The sequence below is a fragment of the Salmo trutta genome, chromosome 15, assembly GCF_901001165.1.
Source record: "Salmo trutta chromosome 15, fSalTru1.1, whole genome shotgun sequence".
NCBI lineage: Eukaryota > Metazoa > Chordata > Actinopteri > Salmoniformes > Salmonidae > Salmo > Salmo trutta.
The window spans coordinates 22,571,110-22,598,272 of record NC_042971.1 but is presented as its reverse complement, the minus strand read 5'-3'; the positions used below and the strand labels follow the sequence as shown (position 1 = coordinate 22,598,272).

At 43.7% G+C, this 27,163-nt stretch overlaps 1 protein-coding gene across 1 annotated transcript in view; it reads left to right on the top strand.

The window, feature by feature from the left end:
- The window catches only part of LOC115148635 (F-BAR and double SH3 domains protein 2), a 52,691-nt gene that overhangs the window by 3,720 nt on the left and 21,808 nt on the right, over positions 1 to 27,163 (top strand). The window contains exons 2-5 of the mRNA XM_029690705.1: positions 5,950 to 6,047; positions 9,693 to 9,738; positions 22,943 to 23,019; positions 23,372 to 23,516. Of these exons, the coding sequence (XP_029546565.1) occupies positions 5,950 to 6,047; positions 9,693 to 9,738; positions 22,943 to 23,019; positions 23,372 to 23,516 (366 nt within the window). The remainder of the gene's footprint in view (positions 1 to 5,949; positions 6,048 to 9,692; positions 9,739 to 22,942; positions 23,020 to 23,371; positions 23,517 to 27,163) is intronic.

Genomic DNA, 27,163 nt, shown 5'->3' with positions numbered 1-27,163 from the left:
AAATAGTAACACAATAATGAGGCTATATACAGGGGTACCGAGTCAATGTGGGGTACAGGTTAGTTAAGGTAATATGTACATGTAGGTAGGGGTAAAGTGACTATGCATAGATAATAAAGAGCGAGTAGCAGTGGCGTTTAAAAAAAAGGGGGGGTCAATGCAAATAGTCTGAGTAGCCATTTGATTAACTGTTCAGCAGTCTTATGGCTTGGGGGTAGAAGCTGTTAAGGAGCCTTTTGGACCTAGACTGGGAGCTCCGGTACTGTTTGTCATGTGGTAGCCGAAAGAACAGTCAGCATCCCGGAGTCATCTCTTCACTGTTGACGTTGAGACTGGTGTTTTGCGGGTACTATTTAATGAAGCTGCCAGTTGAGGACTTGTGAGGCATCGGTTTCTCAAACTAGACACTAATGTACTTGTCCTCTTGCTCAGTTGTGCACCGGAGCCTCCCGCTCCTCTTTCTATTCTGGTTAGAGCCAGTTTGCACTGTTCTGTGAAGGGAGTAGTACACAAGGTTGTACGAGATCTTCAGTTTCTTGGCAATTTCTCGCATGGAATAGCCTTAATTTCTCAGAACAAGAATTGACTGACGAGTTTCAGAAGAAAGGTCTTTGTTTCTGGCCATTTTGAGCCTGTAATCGAACCCACAAATGCTGATGCTCCAGATACTCAACCAGTCTAAAGAAGGCCAGTTTTATTGCTTCTTTAATCAGAACAAGAGTTTTCAGCTATGCTAACAGAATTTCAAAAGGGTTTTCTAATGATCAATTAGCCTTTTAAAATGATAAACTTGGATTAGCTAACACAATGTGCCATTGGAACACAGGAGTGATGGTTGCTGATAATGGGCCTCTGTACGCCTATGTAGATATTCCATTAAAAATCAGCCGTTTCCAGCTACAATACTCATTTACAACATTAACAATGTCTACACTGTATTTCTGATCAATTTTATGTTATTTTAATGGACAAAAAATGTGCTGTTCTTTAAAAAACAAGGACATTTCTAAGTGACCCCAAACTTTGTGTGTGTGTGTGTGTGTGTGCACACACAGTACCAGTCAAAAGTTTGGACACCTTCTCATTCAAGTGTTTTTCTTTATTTTTACTATTTTCTACATTGTAGAATAATAGTGAAGACATCAAACTATGAAAAAACTAGAGGTCGGCCGATTATGATATTTCAACGCCGATACCGATTATTGGAGGACCAAAAAAAAGCCGCTGACGATTTATATATATATATATATAATTTTTTTAATTTTTTTTTTATTAAAATATATATATATTTTTTTATTAAAATATATATATATATATATATATATATATATTTGAAATAATGAAAATTACAATACTGAATGAACAATGCAAATTTTATTTTAACTTAATACATAAATAAAATCTATTTAGTCTCAAATAAATAATGAAACATGCTCAATTTGGTTTAAATAATGCAAAAAGTGTTGGAGAAGAAAGTAAAAGTGCAATATGTGCCATGTAAAAAAAGACATTTAAGTTCCTTGCTCAGAACATATGAAAGCTGGTGGTTCAATATTCCCAGTAAAGAAATATTAGGTTGCAGTTATTATAGGAATTATGACGCGTCAACTATTTCTCTCTATACCATTTTGTATTTCATTAAACGTTTGACTATTGGATGTTCTAATAGGCACTTTAGTATTGCCAGCCTAATCTCAGGAGTTGATAGGCTTGAAGTCATAAACAGCGCTGTGATCAAGCATTGCTAAGAGCGGCTGGCAAACGCAGTAAAGTTTGAATGAATGCTTACGAGCCTGCTGCTGCCTACCACCGTCAGTCAGACTGCTTTATCAAGTATCAAATCATAGACTTAATTATAACATAATAAACACAGAAATACGAGCCTTTGGTCATTAATATGGTAAAATCCGGAAACTATCATTTCGAAAACAATGTTTATGCTTTCAGTGAAATACGGAACCGTTCCGTGTTTTATCAAACAGGTGGCAACCCAAAGTCTAAATATTGCTGTTACATTGCACAACCTTCAATGTTATGTCATAATTATGTAAGATTCTGGCAAATTAGTTCGCAACGAGCCAGGCTGCCCAAACTGTTGCATATACCCTGACTCTGCGTGCAATGAATGCAAGACAAGTGACACAATTTCCCCAGTTGATATTGCCTGCTAACATGAATTTATTTTAACTAAATATGCAGGTTTAAAAAAATATACTTGTGTATTGATTTTAAGAAAGGCATTGATGTTTATGATTCGGTACATTGGTGCAACGACAGTGATTTAACAAGCTCGTTCGCAAAAAAAGCAATCTACTGTAAAGAGAGCCTGCAGAGTTCTGTATTTCTCTCCAAGTCTGTACCTAAACAATTCGAGCTTCTACTTCTAAAAATGCACTTTTCCAGAAACAAGTCTCTCACTGTTGCTGCTTGCTATAGACCTCCCTCTGCCCCCAGCTGTGCCCTCGATACAATATGTGAGTTGATTGCCCCCCATCTATCTTCAGAGCTCGTGCTACTAGGTGACCTAAACTGGGACATGCTTAACACCCCGGCCATCCTACAATCTAAGCTTGATGCCCTCAATCTCACACAAATTATCAATGAACCTACCAGGTACAACCCCAAATCCGTAAACACAGGCACCCTCATAGATGTCATCCTAACTAACTCGCCCTCCAAATACACCTCTGCTGTTTTCAATCAAAATATCAGCGATCACTGCCTCATTGTCTGCACCCATAATGGGTCTGCGACCAAACGACCACCCCTCATCACTGTCAAACGCTCCCTAAAACACTTCTGCGAGCAGGCCTTTCTAATCGACCTGGCCGGGGTATCCTGGAATGACATTGACCACATCCTGTCAGTAGGTGATGCCTGGCTATTCTTTAAAAGTGCCTTCCTCACCATCTTAAATAAGCATGCCCCACTCAAAAAATGTAGAACTAGGAATCGATATAGTCCTTGGTTCATTCCAGACCTGTCTGCCCTTGTCCAGCACAAAAACATCCTGTGGCGTTCTGCATTAGCATCGAATAGACCCCGTGATATGCAACTTTTCAGGTAAGTTAGGAACAAATATACACAGGCAGTTAGAAAAGCTAAGGCCAGCTTTTTCAAACAGAAATTTGCATCCTGTAGTACAAACTCAAAAAGGTTCTGGGACACTGTAAAGTCCATGGAGAATAAGAGCACCTCCTCCCAGCTGCCCACTGCTCTGAGGCTAGGAAACACTGTTACCACCGATAAATCCACTATAATTGAGAATTTCAATAAGCATTTCTCTACGGCTGGCCATGCTTTCCACCTGGCTACCCCTATCCCGGTCAACTGCCCGGCACCCCCCACAGCAATCCGCCAAAGCCCCCACCATTTCTCCTTCACCCAAATCCAGATAGCTGATGTTCTGAAAGAGCTGCAAAATCTGGACCCATACAAATCTGCTGGGCTAGACAATCTGGACCCTCTCTTTCTAAAATTATCTGCCCGAAATTGTTGCGACCCCTATTACGAGCCTGTTCAACCTCTCTTTCATATCGTCTGCGCTTCCCATAGATTGGAAAGCTGCCGCGGTCATCCCCCTCTTCAAAGGGGGTGACACTCTAGACCCAAACTGCAACAGACCTATACAGTGAGGGGAAAAAAGTATTTGATCCCCTGCTGATTTTGTACGTTTGCCCACTGACAAAGAAATGATCAGTCTATAATTTTAATGGTAAGTTTATTTGAACAGTGAGAGACAGAATAACAACAAAAAAATCCAGAAAAACGCATGTCAAAAATGTTATAAATTGATTTGCATTTTAATGAGGGAACCACATTCTTATCGGCAGACTCGACAGCCTTGATTTCTCAAATGATTGCCTCGCCTGGTTTACCAACTACTTCTCTGATAGAGTTCAGTGTGTCAAATCGGAGGGCCTGTTGTCCAGACCTCTGGCAGTCTCTATGGGTGTGCCACAGGGTTCAATTCTCGGGCCGACTCTCTGTATACATCAATAATGTTGCTCTTGCTGCTGGTGATTCTCTGATCCACCTCTACGCAGACGACACCATTCTGTATACTTCTGGCCCCTCTTTGGACACTGTGTTAACTAACCTCCAGATGAGCTTCAATGCCATACAACTCTCCTTCCGTGGCCTCCAACTGTTCTTAAATGCAAGTGAAACGAAATGCATGCTATTCAATCGATCACTGCCCGCACCTGCTCGCCCGTCCAGCATAACTAGCTCTGACTTAGAATATGTGGATAACTACAAATACCTAGGTGTCTGGTTAGACTGTAAACTCTACTTCCAGACTCACATTAAGCATCTCCAATCCAAAATTAAATCTAGAATTGGCTTCCTATATCGCAACAAAGCATCCTTCACTCATGCTGCCAAACATACCCTCGTAAAACTGACCATCCTGCCGATCCTCGACTTCGGTGATGTCATCTATAAAATAGCCTCCAACACTCTACTCAACAAACTGGATGCAGTCTATCACAGTGCCATCCGTTTTGTCACCAAAGCCCCATACACTACCCACCATTGCGACCTGTACTCTCTCATTGGTTGGCCCTCGCTTCATACTCGTCGTCAAACCCACTGGCTACAGGTTATCTACAAGTCTCTGCTAGGTAAAGCCCCGCCTTATCTCAGCTCACTGGTCACCATAGCAGCACCCACTCGTAGCACGCGCTCCAGCAGGTATATCTCACTGGTCACCCCCAAAGCCAATTCCTCCTTTGGTCGTCTTTCCTTCCAGTTCTCTGCTGCCAATGACTGGAACGAACTACAAAAATCTCTGAAGCTGGAGACTCATATCTCCCACCAGCTGTCAGAGCAGCTCACAGATCACTGCACCTGTACATAGATGGGCTGTTTACAGATGGGCTATCTACCTACCTCATCCCCATACTTTATTTATTTATTTATCTTGCTCCTTTGCACCCCAGTATCTCTACTTGCGCATTCATCTTCTGCACATCTACCATTCCAGTGTTTTAATTGCTATATTGTAATTCCTTCGCCACCATGGCCTATTTATTGCCTTAACTTACCTCATTTGCACTCACTGTATATAGACTTTGTTTTCTTTTGTTCTACTGTATTATTGGCTGTATGTTTTGTTTATTCCATGTGTAACTCTGTTGTTGTATGTGTCGAATTGCTATGCTTTATCTTGGCCAGGTCGCAGTTGCAAATGAGAACTTGTTCTCAACTGGCTTACCTGGTTGAATAAAGGTGAAATAAATAAAAATCAATAAAATCATCACCCTTTTGGCGAAGTAGGCTGTGATTCGATGATAAATTAACAGGCACTGCATTGATTATATGCAACGCAGGACAAGCTAGTTAACCTAGTAATATCATCAACTATGTGTAGTTAACTAGTGATTATGTGAAAATAAGTTTAATGCTAGCTAGCAACTTACCTTTGTGTTCAGCCTGGTCAGGCAGTTTCCACGTGGAATGCAATGTGATCGGCGTCCAAAAATGCAGATTACCGATTTATGAGAACTTGAAATCGGCCCTAATTAAATCGGCCATTCCGATTTTAATTGGTCAACCTCTAGAAATAACACATGGAGTCATGTAGTAAACAAAGAAGTGTTAAACAAATCAAAATATATTTTAAATTGAGATTCTTCAAAGTAGGCACTCTTTGCCTTGATGACAGCTTTGCACACTCTTGGCATTCTCTCAACCAGATAAGTTTTCAGTTGCAATTGTTTTTGCTACAGTGTGCCCTAATGAACATGACCCTAATCGATTCAACGACTTACCGCTGTTAATGCGTCAACTGGGAAACATGCACATATACAGAGACTGTTAAAATGAATGTGTTTGTGCTTATGACATTCAGTGCACTTTTTAGGAGTTGACGGTGTTCTTCTCCATATACCAGAGATGGATTTGGTTGTCTAGTCCATTTCTTCTGACATTTTTTTTCTCCCTCAGGTCAAGGTTACCCAGGAGCTAAAGCACGCTCATGCTGAGCAGATGAGCAGACTACAAATCAAACACCAGACCGAGTGTGACCTACTAGAGGACCTGAAGTAAGGGGAGGGTTGAAGTTGGGGGTGGAGGGAGCCAGTGGATGGCAATTGTCTCTATCCCCAGTTCCAAATCAACCCCTACTACCTAGGCACTTGCGTAGTTTTGATAGGCTTGGATAGATATAATCAATGACAATTCTACATGGGGGGGGTTTTAGCCACTATGATTGTTGTACATGTCTATGATATGAAGTACCCTGGGAGGGAGGCTAAGGGTTTATTTGGAATGTAACGGTACTCTTGGGTTTCACTTTCTTTTCTTTGGCTTGGGTGAGGTGGCACCGCCCACACTAAACAGCTGGAAGTGAAAAGCAAGGAGGGCCTCCACTCCAGATGTTCTGGCTGCCATAAGTAGTTTGTTGGGGGGGAAAGAGAGGAGAACAAGGAGAGAAGAAAAATACCTAGAGATCGAACAAGCCCGAAATGTTCAGCCAGTCACTCTTGGAGGAAAATCGAAGTTGGGTAAAAATACCTTTCAGTGTTAAAATAAGAGTTGCAACATTCCCAAAGATTCCCGGAATAAGGATGGAATAATCAGGAAATCTTGGAATCCTGCAAATGTGATTTCGAGAAAGTTAAGAGAATAAAATAAAAAACATGGCACAGGGAGAATGATAGGGACAGGCTGTAATATAGTATAGGGAGGCAGGGTTGTGTTCATTAGTTACCAAACAGACTGAAACAGGGAGGGACTACCTGGACTCCAATAAGAAATGTATTTTCATTTCCATTTCACAGAATTTTAAATCAATGTTCTCTAATGAACATGACCCATGCAGAAGGAAAGGAAAAACAGGCCAAGAGGACCTGCAAATCACCATAGAAGAAGCTGGATCTGTTGTGTCAGTTTGGCCTTGCTGTATACTGGAGCACTCAGACAAATATTAACACACTGTAATTTACTATAAAATGCCCAGTGAACGTGTGCTAGAAAAGAAGACTAGAACTGGGGTGTCTGACTGGCCCTAGACCTCAGAGGCTCTCGTCCTCTAATCAAGGAGGCTGGAGGGTAGGGAGGAGGGTAGGGAGCTCGCAGGAAGCCCCCAGTGATGCACCACCTTTTGTAGAGCCTTCCAGATGAGGGAAGTGCAGTTTCTGTACCAGGCGGTGATCCAGCCGGTCAAGATGCTCTCAGTTGTGCAGCTATAGAACTACTTGAGGACCCGAGGGCACATGCAGAATTTCTTCAGTCACCTGAGGTTGAAGAGACACTATAATGGTGGTGGTGTGATTGGACCATTTTAGGTCTGCTGTGATGTGCACGCTGAGGAACTTGATGCTTTAACCCTCTCCACTGCCGCCCCGTCCACTGCATCCGCTGTTTCCTAAAGTCCATGATCAGCTCTTTGGTTTTGCTGACGTTGAGGGAGAGGCTTTTCCTGGCACCACTCTGCCAGGGCTATAACCACCTCCCTGTAGGCTGTCTCGTAGCCGTCGGCAATCAGGCCCACCACTGTCATGTTGTTGGCATACTTAATGATGGTGTTGGAGTCGTGCATGGCCACACAGTCGTGGGTTTACAAGAGGGGGCTGAGCACACACCCCTGGGTGTGGCAGAGGTGTTGTTGTCTACCCTCACCACCTGGGGTTTGCCTGTCAGGAAGTCCTGGATTCAGTTGCATAGAACAGAGCCTGGAATAGGGAGAGAGACCGGGAGAAAGGAGGGACTAGTGGCCCGGGAACGGGAGGAAAAATAAGTAAAGTTACTGAAAGAATTCTCATTATTTTTGTTGTGAGATTGGAGGGGAGGACATAGGCCAGTAGACGCTGTGGTTCTCCAACTGTTTACCCGTGAGGGAGAACAGGCTGTGCCATACTCTGCTCACTCCTGGAACTGTAAAGACTCCAAACAATAACACAACTGGGACCCTGGGGATTATTCATTAGACATCAAACGGAAGAAAACAGACAAACAGGGAGGGACTATTTTAACCAATAATGCATTTGAATCTTTGTTTTCTGTTGTAAGTGTTTTCTGTTGCATGCCCTAATGAATATGACCTTGATAAGCAGTGAAATAGAATGGAGTAAAAATATTACAGCACGTCTACACTGCATAGTTATATGTACCACTATACTATTTTGATCAATCAAACGATTTGTCGCAATTTATCATTTATTTAACAAGCCATCACATTCATTAGATATCGGATTGATACACTATATATACAAAAGTATGTGGACACCCCTTCAAATTAGTGGATTTGGCTATTTCAGCCACCCATTGCTGACAGGTGTATAAAATTGAGCACACAGCCATGCAATATCCTTGGCCTTGCTGAAGAGCTCAGTGACTATCGACTTGGCACCGTCATAGGATGCCACCTTTCCAACAAGTCAGTTCGTAAAATTTCTGTCCTGTTACAGATGCCCCGGTCAACTGTAAGTGCTGTTATTGTGAAGTGGAAATGCCTAGGAGCAACAATGGCTCAGCCGTGAAGTGGTAGGTCACTCAAGCTCACAGAACGGGACCACCAAGGGCTGAAGCGCGTAAAAATCATCTGTCCTCGGTTGCAACACTTATTACCGAGTTCCAAACTGCCTCTTGAAGCAACGTCAGCACAAGGACTGTTCGTCAGGAGCTTCATGAAATGGGTTTCCATGGCCAAGCAGCCGCACACAAGCCTAAGATCACCATGTGCAATGGAGTGGTGTAAAGCTTGCCGCCATTGGACTCCATTGGACTCTGAAGCAGTGGAAACGCATTTTCTGGCAGCTTCACCATCTGGCAGTCCAACAGACAAATCTATGTTTGGCGGATGCCAGGAGTAAGCTACCTGCCCCAATGCATAGTGCCAACTGTAAAGTTTGGTGGATGGCTGTTTTTCATGGTTAGGCCACTTAGTTCCAGTAATGCTAGAGCAGCCAATAACATTCTAGACAATTCTGTGCTTTATTTTTTATTTAACAAGGCAAGTCAGTTAAGAACAAATTCTTATTTACAATAACAGCCTACACCGGATAATCCCGGACGACGCTGGGCCAATCACGGCCAGTTGTGATACAGCCTGGATTCGAACCAGGGTGTCTGTAGTGACACCTCTAGCACTGAGATGCAGTGCCTTATACCGCTGCGCCACTCGGGAGCCCACTTTGTGGCAACAGTTTGGGGAAGGCCCTTTCCTGTTTCAGCATGACACTGCCCCCGTGCACAAAGCGAGGTCCGTACAGAAATGGTTTGTCAAGATCGGTGTGGAAGAACTTGACTGGCCTGCACAGAGCCCTGACCTCTACGCCATCGGAAACCTTTGAGATTAATTGGAACGCCGACTGAGAGCCAGACCTAATCGCCCAACTTCAGTGCTCAACCTCACTAATGCTCTGGTGTATGAATGGAAGCAAGTCCCCGCAGCAATGTTCCAACATCTAGTGGAAAGCCTTCCCAGAAGAGTGGAGGCTGTTATAGCAGAAAAGGGGGAACCTACTCCATATTAATGCCCATGATATTGAAATTAGATGTTTGACGAGTAGGTGTCCCCGTGCTCTTGGTCATGTAGTTATGATGCCTAGCATGTCATTAGCTTTTGAATCTAAATGTACCATGCCTTGCTTAACTTATATAGTCTTGCAGTGTCCATTCAGTCTCTTTTCCCAGCTAATTATTATATGGTGTATATAATTCTGTTCTACCTTTGTTCCTTGTAGGACATTCAGTCAGAAGAAAGCCGCTGTAGAGAGGGACTATGCCCAGGTGAGCTCTCTCTCTCTCTCGCTCTCTCTCTCGCTCGCTCGCTCGCTCCTTAGTTTGCTCGCTCGCTCGCTCTCTCTCTCCTTAGTTTGCTCTCTCTCTCCTTAGTTTGCTCTCTCTCTCCTTAGTTTGCTCTCTCTCTCTCTCTCTCCTTTGCTCTCTCTCTCTCCTTAGTTTGCTCTCTCTCTCTCTCCTTAGTTTGCTCTCTCTCTCTCTCCTTAGTTTGCTCTCTCTCTCTCTCTTCCTAGGTGCTCCTCCATACATCTCTCTCTCTCTCCTTAGTTTGTCTCTCTCTGCTCTCTCTCTCCTTAGTTTGCTCTCTCTCTCTCTTCCTCTCGCTCTCCTTAGTTTCTCTCTCTCCATCTCTCTCTCCTTAGTTTGTGCCTCTCTCTCTCTCTCTCCTTAGGTTTTGCTCTCTCCTCTCTCTCTCTCTCTCTCCTTAGTTGCTCTCTCTCTCTCTCTCGCTCTCCTCTCCTTAGTTTGCTCTCTCCTCTCTCTCTCTCTCTCTCTCTCTCGCTTAGTTTGCTCTCTCTCTCTCTTCTCTCTCCTTAGTTATGCTCTCGTCTCTCTCTCTCTCTCTCCAGTTGCTCTTCCTCTCTATCTCTCTCTCTCTCTCCTTAGTTTGCATCTCTCATCTCCTCTCATCTCTCCTTAGTTTGCTCTCTCTCTCTCTCTCTCTCTCCTTAGTTTGCTCTCTCTCTCTCTCTCTCTCTCCTTAGTTTTGCTCTCTCTCTCTCTCTCTCCTTAGTTTGCTCTCTCTCTCTCTCTCTCTCTCTCCTTAGTTTGCTCTCTCTCTCTCTCTCTCTCTCTCTCCTTAGTTTGCTCTCTCTCTCTCTCTCTCTCTCTCCTTAGTTTGCTCTCTCTCTCTCTCTCTCTCTCTCCTTAGTTTGCTCTCTCTCTCTCTCTCTCTCTCTCTTTCCTTAATTTGCTCTCTCTCTCTCTCTCTCTCCTTAGTTTGCTCTCTCTCTCTCTCTCTCTCCTAGTTTTGCTCTCTCTCTCTCTCTCTCTCTCTCTCTCTCTCCTTAGTTTGCTCTCTCTCTCTCTCTCTCTCCTTAGTTTGCTCTCTCTCTCTCTCTCTCCTTAGTTTGCTCTCTCTCTCTCTCTCTCCATTCTTAGTTTGCTCTCTCTCTCTCTCTCTCCTTAGTTTGCTCTCTCTCTCTCTCTCTCTCTCTCTCTCTCTCTCCTTAGTTTGCTCTCTCTCTCTCCATTCTTAGTTTGCTCTCTCTCTCTCCCTCTCTCTCTCTCTCTCTTCTTAGTTTGCTCTCTCTATCACTCTGGAGGCGTGTTCATTTCTGCATATGGATGACATTATATTGTGGCATTGCTGTCGTCTTCTCATTTGTGTCGCCAAAAAAAGAATCTCCCAATAATGACCCACAAAGACACCAACTGCGCCACCATACGAGGTTTGGGTATAGTTAAGGTTGGCGTCGTTGGGAGGATCAGGGCTCAGTTGTGGTCTGATGGATTACTCCTCTATCTGAGAGGACCACTAAGGGCTCAGACACATTTGCTGGCTGAGAGTACTTAGCACCTCCTGAATGTAATTTGCGAACCGAGTGCGCACCTACTTTACATGTAGAATCGCGTGAAAATGTTGGTAGTCATACGCTACAGCGGGTGGTCCCTAAATCAGACGACCACTAGATCCTCATTCGATGCTATGTGTGTCAGCTCTAAAGTCTTCTGTCTCAGTTGTGGTGTTTTTGTGTGGCCCACTTCCTCATTGTGGAGTTGTTTTGGCCACAGCTTCCTGTGAATATAAATGTACTGTTTCAAAATCCCCCTATGCTCCTGCTTTGGTCTATTCTGGCGTTGCATCCCCGTGTGGAATGTGAACCATTACTGTGATTTAAAAGAGGGTCCTGGCTTGGGAGTAACCCCAACCAGGCACTACCCAGCCACTTTTGTGCTCACATGCCATTCATATGTACCACATTCTTCTTTATATCAAGAGTCACCACCAAGACAGAGTGCCTCCAAGACACTTTCTCACACCCACTCTCCAACCAACACTATCTAGTCGGCTAAAGATTCAGGGTGCCACACAAGAAAACCAAGTATTTTGTGCACACACTGTGAGCCTGCTGAAGGAGGACACTGAACAATTCCTATTACCACATTGTCTATTCATGAATAGCGTTATTGTGCTAGAAGCTGTGTTGTGCCGCCTGTCTCTAACTTCCCTAAAGCCAATCCTGTGAGCTGCTATAGATGCACACACATTAAGAGATGTCTTATTTAAGACACTCTTTGAAGAGGCAGTATTTCAGATGTTTTCGGGAAGATGGGCAGGGACTCTGCTGTCCTAGCATCAGGCGGACGCTGGTTCCATCATTGGGGTGCCAGGACAGAAGAGCTTTGACAGGGCTGAGCGGGAGCTGACCTCCCATAGGGGTGGGACAGCAAAGAGACCAGAGGTGGCAGAGCGGAGTACTCGGGTTTGGATGTAGGTTTTGAGAATAACCTGAAGGTAGGGAGGAGCAGTTCCGCTTGCTGTTCTTTAGGCAAGCACCATGGTCCTGTAGTCAATGCGAGCTTCAGCTGGAGCCAGTGGAGTATACGGAGGAGCATGGGAGTACTTGGGAAGGTTGAACACCAGACAGGCTGTGACATTCTGAATAAGTTGCAGGGGTTTGATGGCACAGCGGGGAGCCCATATGACAAGTACCTGGAATAGAACCTGCGCAGCTTTATGTGTGAGGAAAAGTTGTACTCTATTGATATTGTAGAACATCAATCTGCAGGAGTGAATCACTGCTTTTATGTTTTTAAGAACGACAGTGTGTTGTCCAGGATCACGCCAAGGTTCTTTGCACTTTGGGAGGGGGACCCAGTGGAATTGTCGACCGTGATGGAGAGGTCATGGAGTGAGTGGGCAGGCCGTCCCCGGGAGGAAGAGCAGCTCCGTCTTGCCGAGGTTGAGCTTGACATCCAAGCTGAGATATCTGCTAGGCAAGTAGAGATGCGGGTCACCACTTAGGTGTCAGAAGGGGGGAATGAGAAAAGTAGTAAGTGTCATCCGCATAGCAATGATAGGAGAGACCATGAGCGGATGGGACGGAGCTGAGTGACGTGGTGTATAGAGAAAAGAGGGCTTAGAACCAAGCCCTGGGGGACACCAGTAGTGAGGGCATGTGGTACAGATTCTCTCTGCGCCACCTGGTAGGAGCGTCTTGCCAGTCAGGATGCAATCCAGGAGTGTGCATAGCCTGAGACGCCCTGCCCTGAGAGGGTAGAGAGGTGGATCTGATGGTTCACACTGTCGATGGCAGTGGATAGATCCAGGATGATGAGAACAGAGTAGAGAGAGTCTACTTTGGCTGAGCAGTCCCCATTAAGTGACCCATATTGAAGCCTGACTGGTTATGATCTAGAAGATCGTTTTGAGCGAGATAACGAGAGAGTTGGTCAGAGACGGCACGTTCAAATGTTTTGGAAAGTAAAGAAGGAAGGGAAACTGGTCTGTAGTTTTTTTACATGAGATGGGTCGAGTGTTGGTTTCTTGTGATGGGGAGCGACTGGCAATCTTGAAGTCAGAGGGAACGCAGCCAGTGGTCAGGGATGAGGTGGTGAGAAATGGGAGTAGATCTCCAGATATAGTATGGACAAGGGAAGAGGGATGCGGTCCAGTGGGCAGGTTGTCAGGTGGCTGGACATCACTAGTTGTAGGATTTCATCTGGAGAAAGAGGTCAAGGTGTAGGGTAGTTCTGTGTGAGTAGGACCATTGGACTTAGTAGGCTGAGTGAATGAGGAGCGGATGTTGTCAACCTTTTTTTCAAAGTGGTTGACAAAGCCGTCTGCAAGGGGGGAAGTGATGGAGAATTAGTGAGGGAGAAGGTGGAAAATATTTTATGGGGATTGGAGGCAGAGGCTTGGAATTTAGAGTGATAGGAAGTGCCTTTAGAAGTGGATACAGAAGAGATGGTAGAAAGGAGGAATGCTAGGTCCTTGTGGAGTTTCGTTTTCCCAAATTGTCATTCAGCTGCCTGCTGCCCTGTTCTGTGATGACTCAGCAACAGAACAGTGAGTCACTCAGCCACAGAGCAGGAGGGGAGGGTTGAGCCGCCTGGGAGGAAAGGGAGGGTCGAAGAGGCAGAGTCAGGAGACAGGTGGGAGAACGATTTAGCGGAAGGAGGAGATTATGGGATAGCAGAGGGGGGTAGTAGGAGAGAGAGAACAAAGTTTGCGACGACAGATGACCATCTGGGTAGGGGCTGAGTGGGTAAGGTTGGAGGAGAGTGGAGAGAAAAAAAACTAAGTAGGGATCAGATACCTGGATGGGGGTTGCAGTGAGATCAGTCAGCGAACGGCCCCTAGTAAAGATGAGGTCAAGCATATTGCCTGCATTATGAGTGGGAGGCGACTGGGAGGTCAGGGTGAGTTCAAAATGGCAAGGAGAGGAAATAGAGGTGGAAAGAAATGAGTCGAAGTCAGGTGCCAGGAGGTTGACATTGCCCAGTACGATGAATGGTGAGCCATCGTCTGGAAATGATGGGTTGTGCTCACAGGGTACACTAGATTAGAAGGGTTGCATCCACTGGGTGGGGAGCGTCTGTAAAACATACTGAGAGGAGCGAACAGAGAGAGAAATCACACACATACTTGACAAAGTTCCAAAAGAGAAAAATGAGAATCTGAAAATAACTACGCAAGATACTGTAGTGAGAGTGCCTTGAAGCCTTTGGCACTTTCCTTCCTCGAATAACTCTGCAGAACGTCTTTGTTTTGGGTGACAACGCCGATGCATGACAACGCCACCTCTGAAAAAATAGGGGCAACTGAAGTACTATAACTAATTGATGATTGCCTAGCAGAGGTGAAGAAAAACACCCCCTCTAACACTCATCTGCCAATTATCAGAAAGCGATCTGAAACCAGTCAATGTTCCCAACACTTCGCAGGGACAAGTACTTAGCATTCAGTAGTTCAAATCAATGATTAAACAGGCTACTATGTAGAAGGGCAGCACTTAACTAGAATTGACTTAGCCAGACTATACCAACAAAACTTACTGGAAGAATATATACTTAGGCTACTCTTACAGAGATTAGCTGTCTTCGCTCTGTCTCTCTGTATATCTGTATAGGTCTCTCTCTCTCTTACCAAGACACTCAGGACATCACAGCAATGTGCTGGCATCCCAATAGAGGTTAAAGGTCATCACACAGCCCTGCTGTTGATATCCTGTCACTGTGTGTGTGTGTACTTACTAGGAACTAAATGATAGCAAACAGAACAGAACTAGGAGGGACCGACTTAAAGTTTTCTAAACACATTTTTCATTGCAAAATGTTTCGCAACAATGTTCACTAATGAATAGATCCCAGGTAGTCCATCCCTGTTTGTCTGTTTTCTTCCCTTTGTTGCTTAGTGAATATGACCCTGCTTCAGGTCACACACGGTGAGTTCAGAGAAACTGTCAGATAGCATTACAGTTATGAAACCGCTTTGTAAAGTGCAGCGCAGCCACAGACGCACACACTCCCAACAGTCTAACACCTACATGTTTCAAGAAGACCACCATTGTCCCTGTGACCAAGAATGCCAAGGTAGCCTGTCGAAATGACTGTCGCCCCATAGCACTCACATCTGTAGCCATGAAATGCTTTGAAAGGCTGGTCATGGCTCACATCAACACCATCATCCCAGACACCCTGGCCCCAGTCCAATTTGCATACCGCCCCAACAGATCCACAGATGATGCAATCTCTATTGCATTCAACACTGCCTTTTCCAGCTTGGACAAAAGGAACATCTATGTGAGAATGCTGTTCATTGACTACAGCTCAGTGTTCAACACAATAGTGCCCTCCAAGCTCATCACTAAGCTAAGGACCCTGGTACTGAACATCTCCCTCTGCAACTGGATCCTGGACTTCCTGACGGGATGCCCCCAGGTGGTGAGTGGAGGCAACAACACATCTGCCACGCTGATCCTCAGCACGAGGACCCCTCAGGGGTGCGTGCTTAGTCCCCTTCTGGACTCCCTATTCACCCACGACTGCGTGGCTTTGCACGACTCCAACACCATCATTAAGTTTGCCGATGACGCAATGGTGGTAGGCCTGATCACCGATGATGAAACCACCTAAAGGGAAGAGGTCAGAGACCTGGCAGTGTGGTGCCAGGACAACAACCTTTCCCTCAACGTCAGCAAGACAAAGGAGCTGATCGTGGACTACAGGAAACTGAGGACTGAGCACGCCCCCCTTCACATTGACGAGGCTGTAGTAGAGCAGGTCGAGAGCTTCAAGTTCCTCGCTGTCCACATCACTAAGACTCTATCATGGTCCAAACACACCAACACAGTCGTGAAGAGGGCACAACAACGCCTCTTCCCCCTCAGGAGGCTGAAACTATTTGGCATTGCCAGATCCTCAAACAGTTCTATAACTGCACCATTGAGAGCATCTTGACTGGCTGCATCACCTCTTGGTATGGCAACTGCTTGGCATCTGACCGCGAGGCCCCGCAGAAGGTAATGTGTACGGCCCAGTACATCACTGGGGCCGAGCTCCCTACCATCCAGGATCGCTATACTAGCCGGTGTCAGAGCAGGGCCCTAAAAATGTTCAGACTCTAGCCACTCAAGTCATAGACTATACTGCATGCAGTACCAATGCACCAAGCCTGGAACCAACAAGACCCTCAACAGCTTCTACCCCACAAGCAATAAGACTGCTAAATAGTTTGTTAAATAGTCTGGGTAGCTATTTGGTTAACTATCTGGATTGACCCTTTTTTGCAATAACTTTTTTTTACTCATCACATACGGTGCTACTACGGTTTACTGTCACTTTATTCCTAGTTATATGTACATATCTACCTAAATAAAAATGATTTTTTTTTTTTAAGTATAGCAAAGTTGTCATTACTCATTGTATCTATTACTTTTAATATTACGTCTTTTACTTTCCTATTATTTCTCTTTTCTTTCTACAAGGGCCTGTAAGTAGTCCACACCTGTTGTTTACGAAGAATGTGACGAATAAAGTGTGATTTTGATTTGACATGTCCCCCACTCAGTAATATACACTGAGTGTACAAAACATTAGGAGCACCTGCTCTTTCCATGACAGACTGACCAGGTGAATCCAGGTGAAAGCTATGATCCCTTATTGATGTCACTAATTAAATCTAGTGTAGATGAAGGGGAGGAGACAGGTTAAAGAAGGATGTTTAAGCCTTGATACAATTGAGACATGGATTGAGAACGTGTGCCATTCAGAGGGTGAATGGGCAAGACAAAATATTTTAGTGCCTTTGAACAGGGTATGGTAGTAGGTGCCAGGCGCACCGGTTTGAGTGTGTTAAGTAGGCTTGGGCGGTATCCAGATTGTCATACCTTCATGCCGACCTTGTGCCATACCGGGATATTCGGTAATACTTGCACTGAACAGAAGGGACGCTATTTTCATACCCCACATAGCACTGCAAACCTTCAGATTACAGAGGCTAACAAGTACATGTAATATCTCATAGAGAATGTTAATGACATGCTAATGAACGCATTGCGAGCATTTTACAGTCTTTGACCTAAACAATTTGCAGGACAGACATCCCAGCGCAAAGTTTTAAAAGTAACTAAAAAATGCTACTCACAACGCACAAAAATAAATATTAGACAGCAAGGCTCTTGATCCAGGAGGGGATTCTCTGCTATTAGGCTAACAAGTGAAGCTTGGTTTTAGAAGCAGCTAACCACTTAGCTAGATAGCTAACTAGCTACTAAATTAGCAAACAAAATGCAGAACTGCAGAACATTTAGTACATTTTAGACAGTTAACATAATAGTTATAAGTAGTTAGATCACCTGGAGCATGCTGCACAACAGTGAGTGAGCAAACACCACGCGAATGAGGGCTACCAGTAAGCTTCATAATGAAAAATGTGGGAAATGAAATGAACGCAATCATCTTTATATCGTAATATATTGCACAAGTTAACTGCAGGTATTTACTGAAAAAGTAACTACTAGTATTCAAAAACTTAAAATAAATAGTGTTGGCGGTATTGAAAAACTGTCCTGTGGCTATCTTCCTTATACCCCGGTATACGGTATACCGCCCAAGGCTAGCGTCAAGAACTGCAATGCTGCTGAGTTTTTCACCCTCAACAGTTTCCCATGTGTATCAAGAATGGTCCACCACCCAAAGGACATCCAGCCAACAGATGAAAGAGGACAAAGGAGGCTGACGTGAATAGTGCCTTTGCACAACAGACTGCTACAGTTAGTCAACTGACAGTCCAGTACAACATTGGTGCCCAAAGACCCATAAAAGAACACAACTCATTGTACTTTGACACAAATGGGGTATGGCAGCTGACGAACACCCCCTGTCTACCTAGAACGTGTTTGTGGCTTCTTTTTTTTCATAATAGGTCATTTGATTATAGCCGTTTTGATTTCCCTAAAGAGCACACACACTGGCACAGATAGAGCAATGAGGCAGATGTTTAACCGGCTGTATAAAGGGAAAGGGGGATACCTAGTCAGTTGTACAACTGAATGCATTCAATTGAAATGTGTCTTCCGCATTTAACCCAACCCCTCTGAATCAGAGGTGTGGGGGGCTGCCTTCATCGACATCCACGTCTTCGGCGCATGGGGAACAGTGGGTTAACTGCCTTGCTCAGGGGCATCCGGTTGGCATTTCCACTCGCCACCAAATATGGTGATGAGAGGAAGCCCAGTGGGAGAAGATGGAGCGAGATGGATTTCTGTCATCGCCAAAACATTTAATCTCAATTCAGTTTTTTCTCAAAACTGAAATCTGTTAAGAACTGAGTGCACTAAGTTTTGTAGACTTTACCCTTTGCCAAAGTTTTCAAAAATTGCGTTGTTTAAGCATGCATGGGCGAATTTAGTTATTGCATACGAGAGAGTAGGCGTTCCCTAACGGAAATATGCCAATACATGCTAGAACGCGCCAATCGCATCCCGCTAGCACGTACTTGGATCTGCTTGCCTGCGCTATGATTAATTTGCTCCCATTGGAAATGACAGGCTGTGGTATATCTTGGGTTAGTTATATAAAAATCTCTGGTGGTGGGAATTTTCCCCTAGGATCAGCTTCCCCTCACCCAATCCTAACCATAAAGTGGCACTCTGTGATTGCTACATAATTGGTTTTACTTTTATATTAATGTAAATGCCCATTTGATTATTTTGTAAAACATATATTTTGAAGGATTAATATTATATATTTTTCACAGTACAGTGGGAAATGTAGAGATGAGGGCATAGCCAGAGGGTGGCCAAGATGGGTCTCGAACCCTCGTCGCCAGGGGGAATTTGTGGTCCGCTACACCAGACTCCGGCACTACCCATTGATTTGTTGAAGTATATAACTTAGAAATGCCTCATGCTTGTGTTTACTCCAATGTTTGTAAACATTGTAATTGTAAAAAAAAAAATAATAATACTATAGGCTCATAACATGGTTAAAACTGTAAATTAGATCTCACAGATAGTCAGTCCTTGCATCCATAGCTCTGCCCATGAATTTGAGTGGCACCATCAGCTGTTTACCAAGTCAGTGGTGGGGTGTGACCACTTTGTTATTGTTTGAACGGCAGATTAGTCGGGAAAATGAAAAACTGACTCAAAATCAGCATCTAAGGGCACCTTCGCCTTACACTAAGAGCACACACTGTATAGTTGTTCAGCTATGAGGATTGGCGGTACATGCAATCAATAGGACTTTCCCAATATGTTTCAATGACAGACAGTTGTGATAATACAACAGTATTCTTCTCACTCGGCTTTCTGCTTTGGTCTCTGAACTATTAGGTTGTGTGCATTAGGCATCAAATGGAAGAAAAGAGACAAACAATACTAATTCATTTTCCGTTGCAAAATGTTTCAAAATGTTTGCCCTAATGAACAGGACCTTGGTAAAAGCAGCAGATGGCTTTATTGGGCCTGTGCAGGTTAAATGGCATCCTCTGTTTTTTGGCACCAAATTAGAGACTAGAGTTAGACTGTTAAATCAAAGTGGGTCACAGTGGACTCAAACTCTCCTTTTCCTCTAGCCTACCCCTCCTCCTTCTGCCTCTTCTTCACTAACCCTCTCTTTTTCATCTCTTTAACACCTGCATGCTGCCATGACCCGATTTGATATTCAAATCACAGTAAGTGATGAAATGACACTCTGTCCCTTGTTCTTACCCCATCCTGCCATCCCCTCTTCCCTCACACCCTGCTGGCTGCACTCTCTGTGACTCCCACAATGGCTGGGTTTGTGGCGGTGGATTCTGCCGTTTGGGGCTTTGACACCAGAACCCAGAGAGTCCAAAGGGTTTAGAGACTGGGCCTAAAGTGTGTCCCTTGTGGATTGACTTTAGCCTGGTCCCATCTGTTGGCGCTGTATAGCCAACTCAAATAGTTCTGGTATGGCAATGACCATAGGAGTTGGCTAGATGGATCTGACCGCCCTGCATGGACTTTAAGTCCCAATTTAGATCACCTGTCTTTCTGTTCAGCTGAGAATGTGCTCTGTATAGCCCTGGCTGCGTGTGTGTGCACGTTTTTGCGAACAAATGCCCCCTCGCATACTAGGGCTGGGAATTTCTGAGAGACCTTACGATATTATCATGATACTCAGGTGCCGACGTAACCGGTGTGAAATGGCTAGCTAGTTAGCGGGGTGCGCGCTAATAGAGTTTCAATCTGTGACGTCACTTGCTCTGAGACTTCGAAGTAGTTGTTTCCCTTGCTCTGCAAGGGCCGCGGCTTTTGTGGAGCGATAGGTAACGATGCTTCGAGGGTCCCTGGTTCGAGCCCAGGTAGGGGCGAGGAGAGAGACTGAAGCAACACTGTTACACCGCTACGATATGTATTGCGATTCTCATGATTCTATATGTATTGCGATTGATCAGTCATGGAAATAAAAGTGCTAGAAACAAATTGGCTCCCTATTTTAAAAAGATGGAGAACAAGCTATGAAGGAAAAATACTGGAGTTTTGGTGCAGGTACTGCCAACTAGTGTGAAAATAATATTGCGATATTGTCAAAACAATACAATATATTGTCAACGGTAGCAGGGTTCCCCCCCCCATCACTATCGCATGCTAAAGTCCAAAAATAAATAAATGTAAACATGTATGTTCTATGTTTAATTTGTGACGCTATTTAAGTTCCTGAAGGCTCAACCTTACTGCCGGCCCGCGGTATTTCCGGCGATGCTGCTCTGGTTTAACTCAACTCTGGACCTCGAAGCCAGTTGCACTGTATTTTTTCATTGTTCATCTCTATTCAGGGACTGATTTCAAACTGGGACAAGGTGTGTGCGTGCACAATTAATTATCAGGTAGAACAGAAAACCAGTAAGCTCTACATAGTACAGGTGAATGAGTTCATGGCTGCTTCTGAAATGGCAACCTCTTCCCTATATTGTGCTGCACTACTTTGACCAGGGCCCGTAGGGCTCTACACACAGATGACGGTTTAGTGTCGTGTTCATTAGGGCATAGCGTAGCAAAACGTTTTGTAATGGAAAGCGAAAAATGAGCGTTTCAGTAAGTACAGTTGAAGTCGGAAGTTTACATACTTAGGTTGGAGTCATTAAAACTTGTTTTTCAACCACTCCACAAATTACTTGTTAACTATAGTTTTGGCAAGTCAGTTAGGACATCTACTTTGTGCATGACACAAGTAATTTTTCCAACAATTGTTTACAGATAGATTATTTCACTTATAATTCACTGTATCACAATTCCAGTGGGTCAGAAATGTACATACACTAAGACTGTGCCTTTAAACAGCTTGGAAAATTCCAGAAAATGATGTCATGGCTTTAGAAGCTTCTGATTAATTGACATAATTTGAGTCAATTGGAGGTGTATCTGTGGATGTATTTCAAGGCCAACCTTCAAACTTGGTTCCTCTTTACTTGACATCATGGGAAAATCAAATGAAATCAACCAAGACATCAGATTTCAGCAATTTCCAAATGCCTGAAGGTACCATGATTATCTGTACAAACAATAGTATGCGCAATAGTACGCAAGTATAAACACCATGGGACCACGCAGCCGTCATACCGCTCAGGAAGGAGACGCGTTCTGTCTCCTAGAGATGAACGTACTTTGGTGCAAAAAGTGCAAATCAATCCCAGAACAACAGCAAAGGACCTTGTGAAGATGCTGGAGGAAACGGGTACAAAAGTATCTATATCCACAGTAAAACGAGTCCTTTAACCTTTAACCTGAAAGGCTGCTCAGCAAGGAAGAAGCCACTGCTCCAAAACCGCCATAAAAAAAGCCATACTATGGTTTGCAACTGAACATGGGGACATGGATCGTACTTTTTGGAGAAATGTCTGATGAAACAAAAATAGAACTGTTTGTCCATAATGACCATCGTTATGTTTGGAGGAAAAAGGGGGAGACTTGCAAGCCGAAGAACACCATCCCAATCGTGAAGCACGGGGGTGGCAGCATCATGTTGTGGGGGTGCTTTGCTGCAAGAGGGACTGGTGCACTTCACAAAATAGATGGCATCATGAGGGAGGAAAATTATGTAGATATATTGAAGCAGCATCTCAAGACATCAGTCAGGAAGTTAAAGCTTGGTCTCAAATGGGTCTTCCAAATGGACAATGACCCCAAGCATACTTCCAAAGTTGTGGCAAAATGGCTTAAGGACAACAAAGTCAAGGTATTGGAGTGGCCATCACAAAGCCCTGACCTCAATCCTACAGAAAATTTGCGAGCAGAACTGAAAAAGCGTGTGCGATCAAGGAGGCCTACAAACCTGACTCATTTACACCAGCTCTGTCAGGAGGAATGGGCCAAAATTCAGCCAACTTATTGTGGGAAGCTTGTGGAAGGCTACCCGAAATGTTTGACCCAAGTTAAACAATTTTAAAGGCAATGCTACCAAATACTATTTGAGTGTATGTAAACTTCTAACCCACTGGGAATGTGATGAAAGAATTAAAAGCTGCAATAATAAATAATTATCTCAACTATTATTCTGAAATTTCCCATTCTTAAAATATAGTGGTGATCCTAACTGACCTAAGACAGGGAATTTTTACTAGGATTAAATGTCAGGAATTGTGAAGAATTAGTTTAAATGTATTTGGCTAAGGTGTATGTAAACTTCCGAATTCAACTGTAAGATCAGTAAGTGGGGCACAGTAGGTGGGTCTGGAGTTCAGAGATTAAAGGTCATCGATCCTCTTCCTCCCTCCCAGGCTCTACACAAGCTGGCCAATCAGTACCTGAAGAGGGAATGGCCAGACAGCCTATCAGAGGAGCCAACAGACCACGGGTAAGACCCCTAGCCAAAGAATGAACCATTATTGTCTCAGCAGCGTCAGAAATGTCTCTCTCGTTCTCTCAAGTGTTCTTCTGTAATAGTACTACCAGTATCAGTGTGTATTATTGAAAGCTACATATTATAATTTGGCATTTTTTGCTAGACTGTTTGATATTTTGTGTTATATTTAGTCCAGGTCCTCTCATGTCCAAATTGTCATTGCCTTTTAAATAAAGGTTCTTGTTCAAAAGATTAACTGGTTGAACCAACAGTTCTTGTATTGTGTCGTCACAACCAAGAACATAAGAAAATATCAGGGATACTACCAGTATTCACACTGACTATTGTGTGTTTGTTGTCACAGGAACATGTACACCTTGTGGAAGGCATACCTGGAGGGCATAGTGCAAGTGAGCCAAACCAGAATCACGGCCTGTGAGAACTACAGGAACCAAGTGTCGGACCCTGCCAAGACTGCCAGGCTGCAGAAGGAGCAGCAGCTCAGGAAGGTATGGAAGGCAAATCACCACAACACTGCTGAGCTTTCCATAGTTTAGACTCCCCCCCCCACCCCGTCTCTATCCTCAGTCTCGCTCGCCCTCTTGCTCTCTCACATGGTTTAGATTATTTGACGCATGTCTCCATTTATACAGCTGGTGAGTTGAAACGACTGAAACAGTTATGTGCTTTCTAAGGAGAAGTCTGCTGTTCTTTGGATACAAACCAGTGTATCCAGTGCATTTTGGAAAGTATTAAACCCCTTTTACTTTTTTTACAGCCTTATTCTAAAATGGATTAAATCCAACATTTTCCTCATCAATCTACAAACAAAACTCCATAATGACAAGCGAAAACTGGTTTTCTACATGATTGAATATGTATTACAAATAAACAGATACCTTATTTAAATAAGTATTCAGACCTTTTGCAATGATCACATGTATTTATAAAGCCCTTTTTACATCAGCAGATGTCACAAAGTGCTATACAGAAACCCAGCCTAAAACCCCAAACAGCAAGCAATGCCGATGTAGAAGCACGGTAGCTAGGAGAAACTCCCTAGAGATTCAAAATTGAGCTCATGTGCATCCTGTTTCCATTGATCCTCCTTGAGATGTTTCTACAACTTGATTGGAGTCCATCTGTGGTAAAATAATTTGATTGAACATGATTTAGAAAGGCACACACTTGTCTATATAAGGTCCCACAGTTGACAGTGCATGTCACAGCAAAAACCAAGCCATGAGGTCAAAGCAATTGTCCGTAGTGGCCTCCATCATTCTTAAATGGAAGAAGTTTCGAACCACTAAGACTCTTCCTAGAGATGGCTGCCTGGCCAAACTGAGCAATCAGGGGAGAAGGGCCTTGGTCAGGGAGGTGACCAAGAACCCACAGACACTCTGACAGAGCTCTAGAGTTCCTCTGTGGAGATGAGAGAACCTTCCAGAAGGACAACCATCTCTGCAGCAATCCACCGATCAGGCCTTTATGGTAGAGTGGCCAGACGGAAGCCACTCTTCAGTAAAAGGCACTTGACAGCCCGCTTGGAGTTTGCCAAAAGGCCTCAGGAGGCTAAAGAAATGTGGCTTAACACCTAAAACCCTCACAAACTTTTACAGATGCACAATTGAGAGCATCCTGTTGGGCTGTATCACCGCCTGGTACGGCAACTGCACCGCCCACAACCGCAAAGCTCTCCAGAGGGTGGTGCGATCTGCCCAACGCATTACCGGGGGCTAACTTCTCGCCCTCCTGGACACCTACAGCACCTGATGCTGTAGGAATGCCAAAAAGATCATCAAGGACATCAACCACCCGAGCCACTGCCTGTTCACCCCGCTATCATCTAGAAGGCGAGGTCAGTACAGGTGCATCAAAGCTGGGACCGAGAGACTGAAAAACAGCTTCTATCTCAAGGCCATCAGACTGCTAAACAGCCATAACTAGCACATCAGAGGCTGCTGCCTGTAGACATAGATTAGGAATCACTGGCCACTTTAAGGAAATGAAACACTAGCCACTTTAATAATGTCTCCGTATCTTGCATTACTCATCTCATATGTCTATACTGTACTCTATACTATGCCACTATCTTAGTCCAATGCCGCTCTGACATATATGTATATATATTCTTAATTCATTCCTTACTTAGATTTAGGAATGCACATTTTGGGGAATATTCAGAGGTGGAAACTTTCCGTGGGAATATATGGGAATTAATATTAATACCATTTAAAAGCATTAGATATAAGCATGTAGTCCTCGGCTCAGAAAGTGTAGTAGTGTGGGCTCAATAGCATCTCATTAGTGTGCAAGATCTTGAGAATCAGCTGGACATGTGATGGAAGAGTGCGTTGTACATGTGATGGAAGAATGTACTGTGCATGCAGAGGGTTGCAATTCCATTGAATTGGGGATAGTTTAACCAAAATATTCCAAAAGACCTAGAATTGCCTTATGTGTATCCCACAAAAAAGGTTCACTGTTATAAGCTAACTTTTTTTAATGAATTTAAGCAAAATTCCCAAAATTCTAGGACTTAACTTCCTATGGAAATTTCCCGGGAAGTTTCTGACCCTTTGCAACCCTACTTAGATTAACGTGTATTTTTGTTGTTATGTTGTGAAACTGTTCGATATTACTGCACTGTCTGAGCTAGAATCACAAGCATTCCGCTACACCCACAATAACATCTGCTAAACACGTGTATGTGACCAATACATTTTCAGTTAATTTGAAAAGGCACCTAAAGAACTCTGACCATGAGAAACAAGAGTCTGTGGTCTGATGAAAACAATATTGAACTCTTTGACCTGAATGCCAAGCGTCACGTCTGGAGGAAACCTGACACCATCCCTATGGTGAAGCGTGGTGGCAGCATTGCGATGGGGGATGTTTTTCAGCAGCAGGGACTGGGAGACCAGTCAGGATTGAGAGGAAGATGAACGGCGCAAAGTACAGAGATCCTTGATGAATCTAACAAAATGTGGACATTTTTTATTTAACTAGGCAAGTCAGTTAAGAACAAATTCTTATTTACAATGACTGCCTAGGAACAATGGGTTAACGGCTTGTTCAAGGGCAGAATGACAGATTTTTACCTTGTCAGCTCAGGGATTCGATCTAGCAACCTTTTGGGTACTGGCCCAACACTGTAACCACTAGGCTACCTGCCGCCCCAAAGTCAAGGGGTATGAATACTTTCCGAATGCACTGTATATACAGTGCTGTGCAAAAGTATTCAGACCCCTTGGATTTATTGTGTTACAAAGTGGGATTAAAATTAATTGAATTGTACTTTTTTGTCTACAATCTACACAAAATATTCTAATGTCAAAGTGGAAGGAAAAAGAATAACGTTTTTGAAAAATAAAATTAATAACAATGGAATAACTGTGCAATATTTGCCCATTATTCTTTTAACCATTCTTCAAGCTCTGTCAACATATTGGGGATCATGACTAGACAGCAATTTAAGTCTTGCCATAGATTTTCACTCTGTCATTAAGAGTGGAGTCGACTACAATGTTGTTGATCCATCCTCCATTTTCTCCCATCACAGCCATTTGAACTCTGTAACTGTTCTAAAATCCCCAATGGCCTAATGGTAAGATCCCTGTGTCTTTGTGGTTTAATACATACTCCACAGCATAATTATTAACTTGACCATGCTTAAAGAGAAATTCAATGTCTGATTTTGTTATTGTTATCAATTTACCAATCACTGCCCTTTGAGGCTTTCGAAAAGCTCCCTGATGTTTGTAGTTGAATCTATGCTTGAAATTCAATACTTGACTGAGGAACCTTACAGATTTTATATGCATGGGGGACAGAGGAAGTGTTAGTCATTAAAAAAGTGAGTCCATGTAACTTTGATTTGTTATGCCAAATTTATCTTCTGAACAAATGTAGGCTTGCCTAAACAAAGGAGCTGAATACTTATGCAACGACTATTTTAGTTATGAATTTATTTATCTTAAATAAATAATTATTCCACTGACAGAGTATTGTGTGTAAATTGACAAAAAAAATGACAAATCAATTTTAATCCCACTTTGTAACCAAAAGTGAAGACATCCAAGGGGGTCTGGGTCATCCTACTGGGTCATAGTTCAGGTGGGCCTTCGCACTTCAGCAAACAACGTTTTTCTTGGTA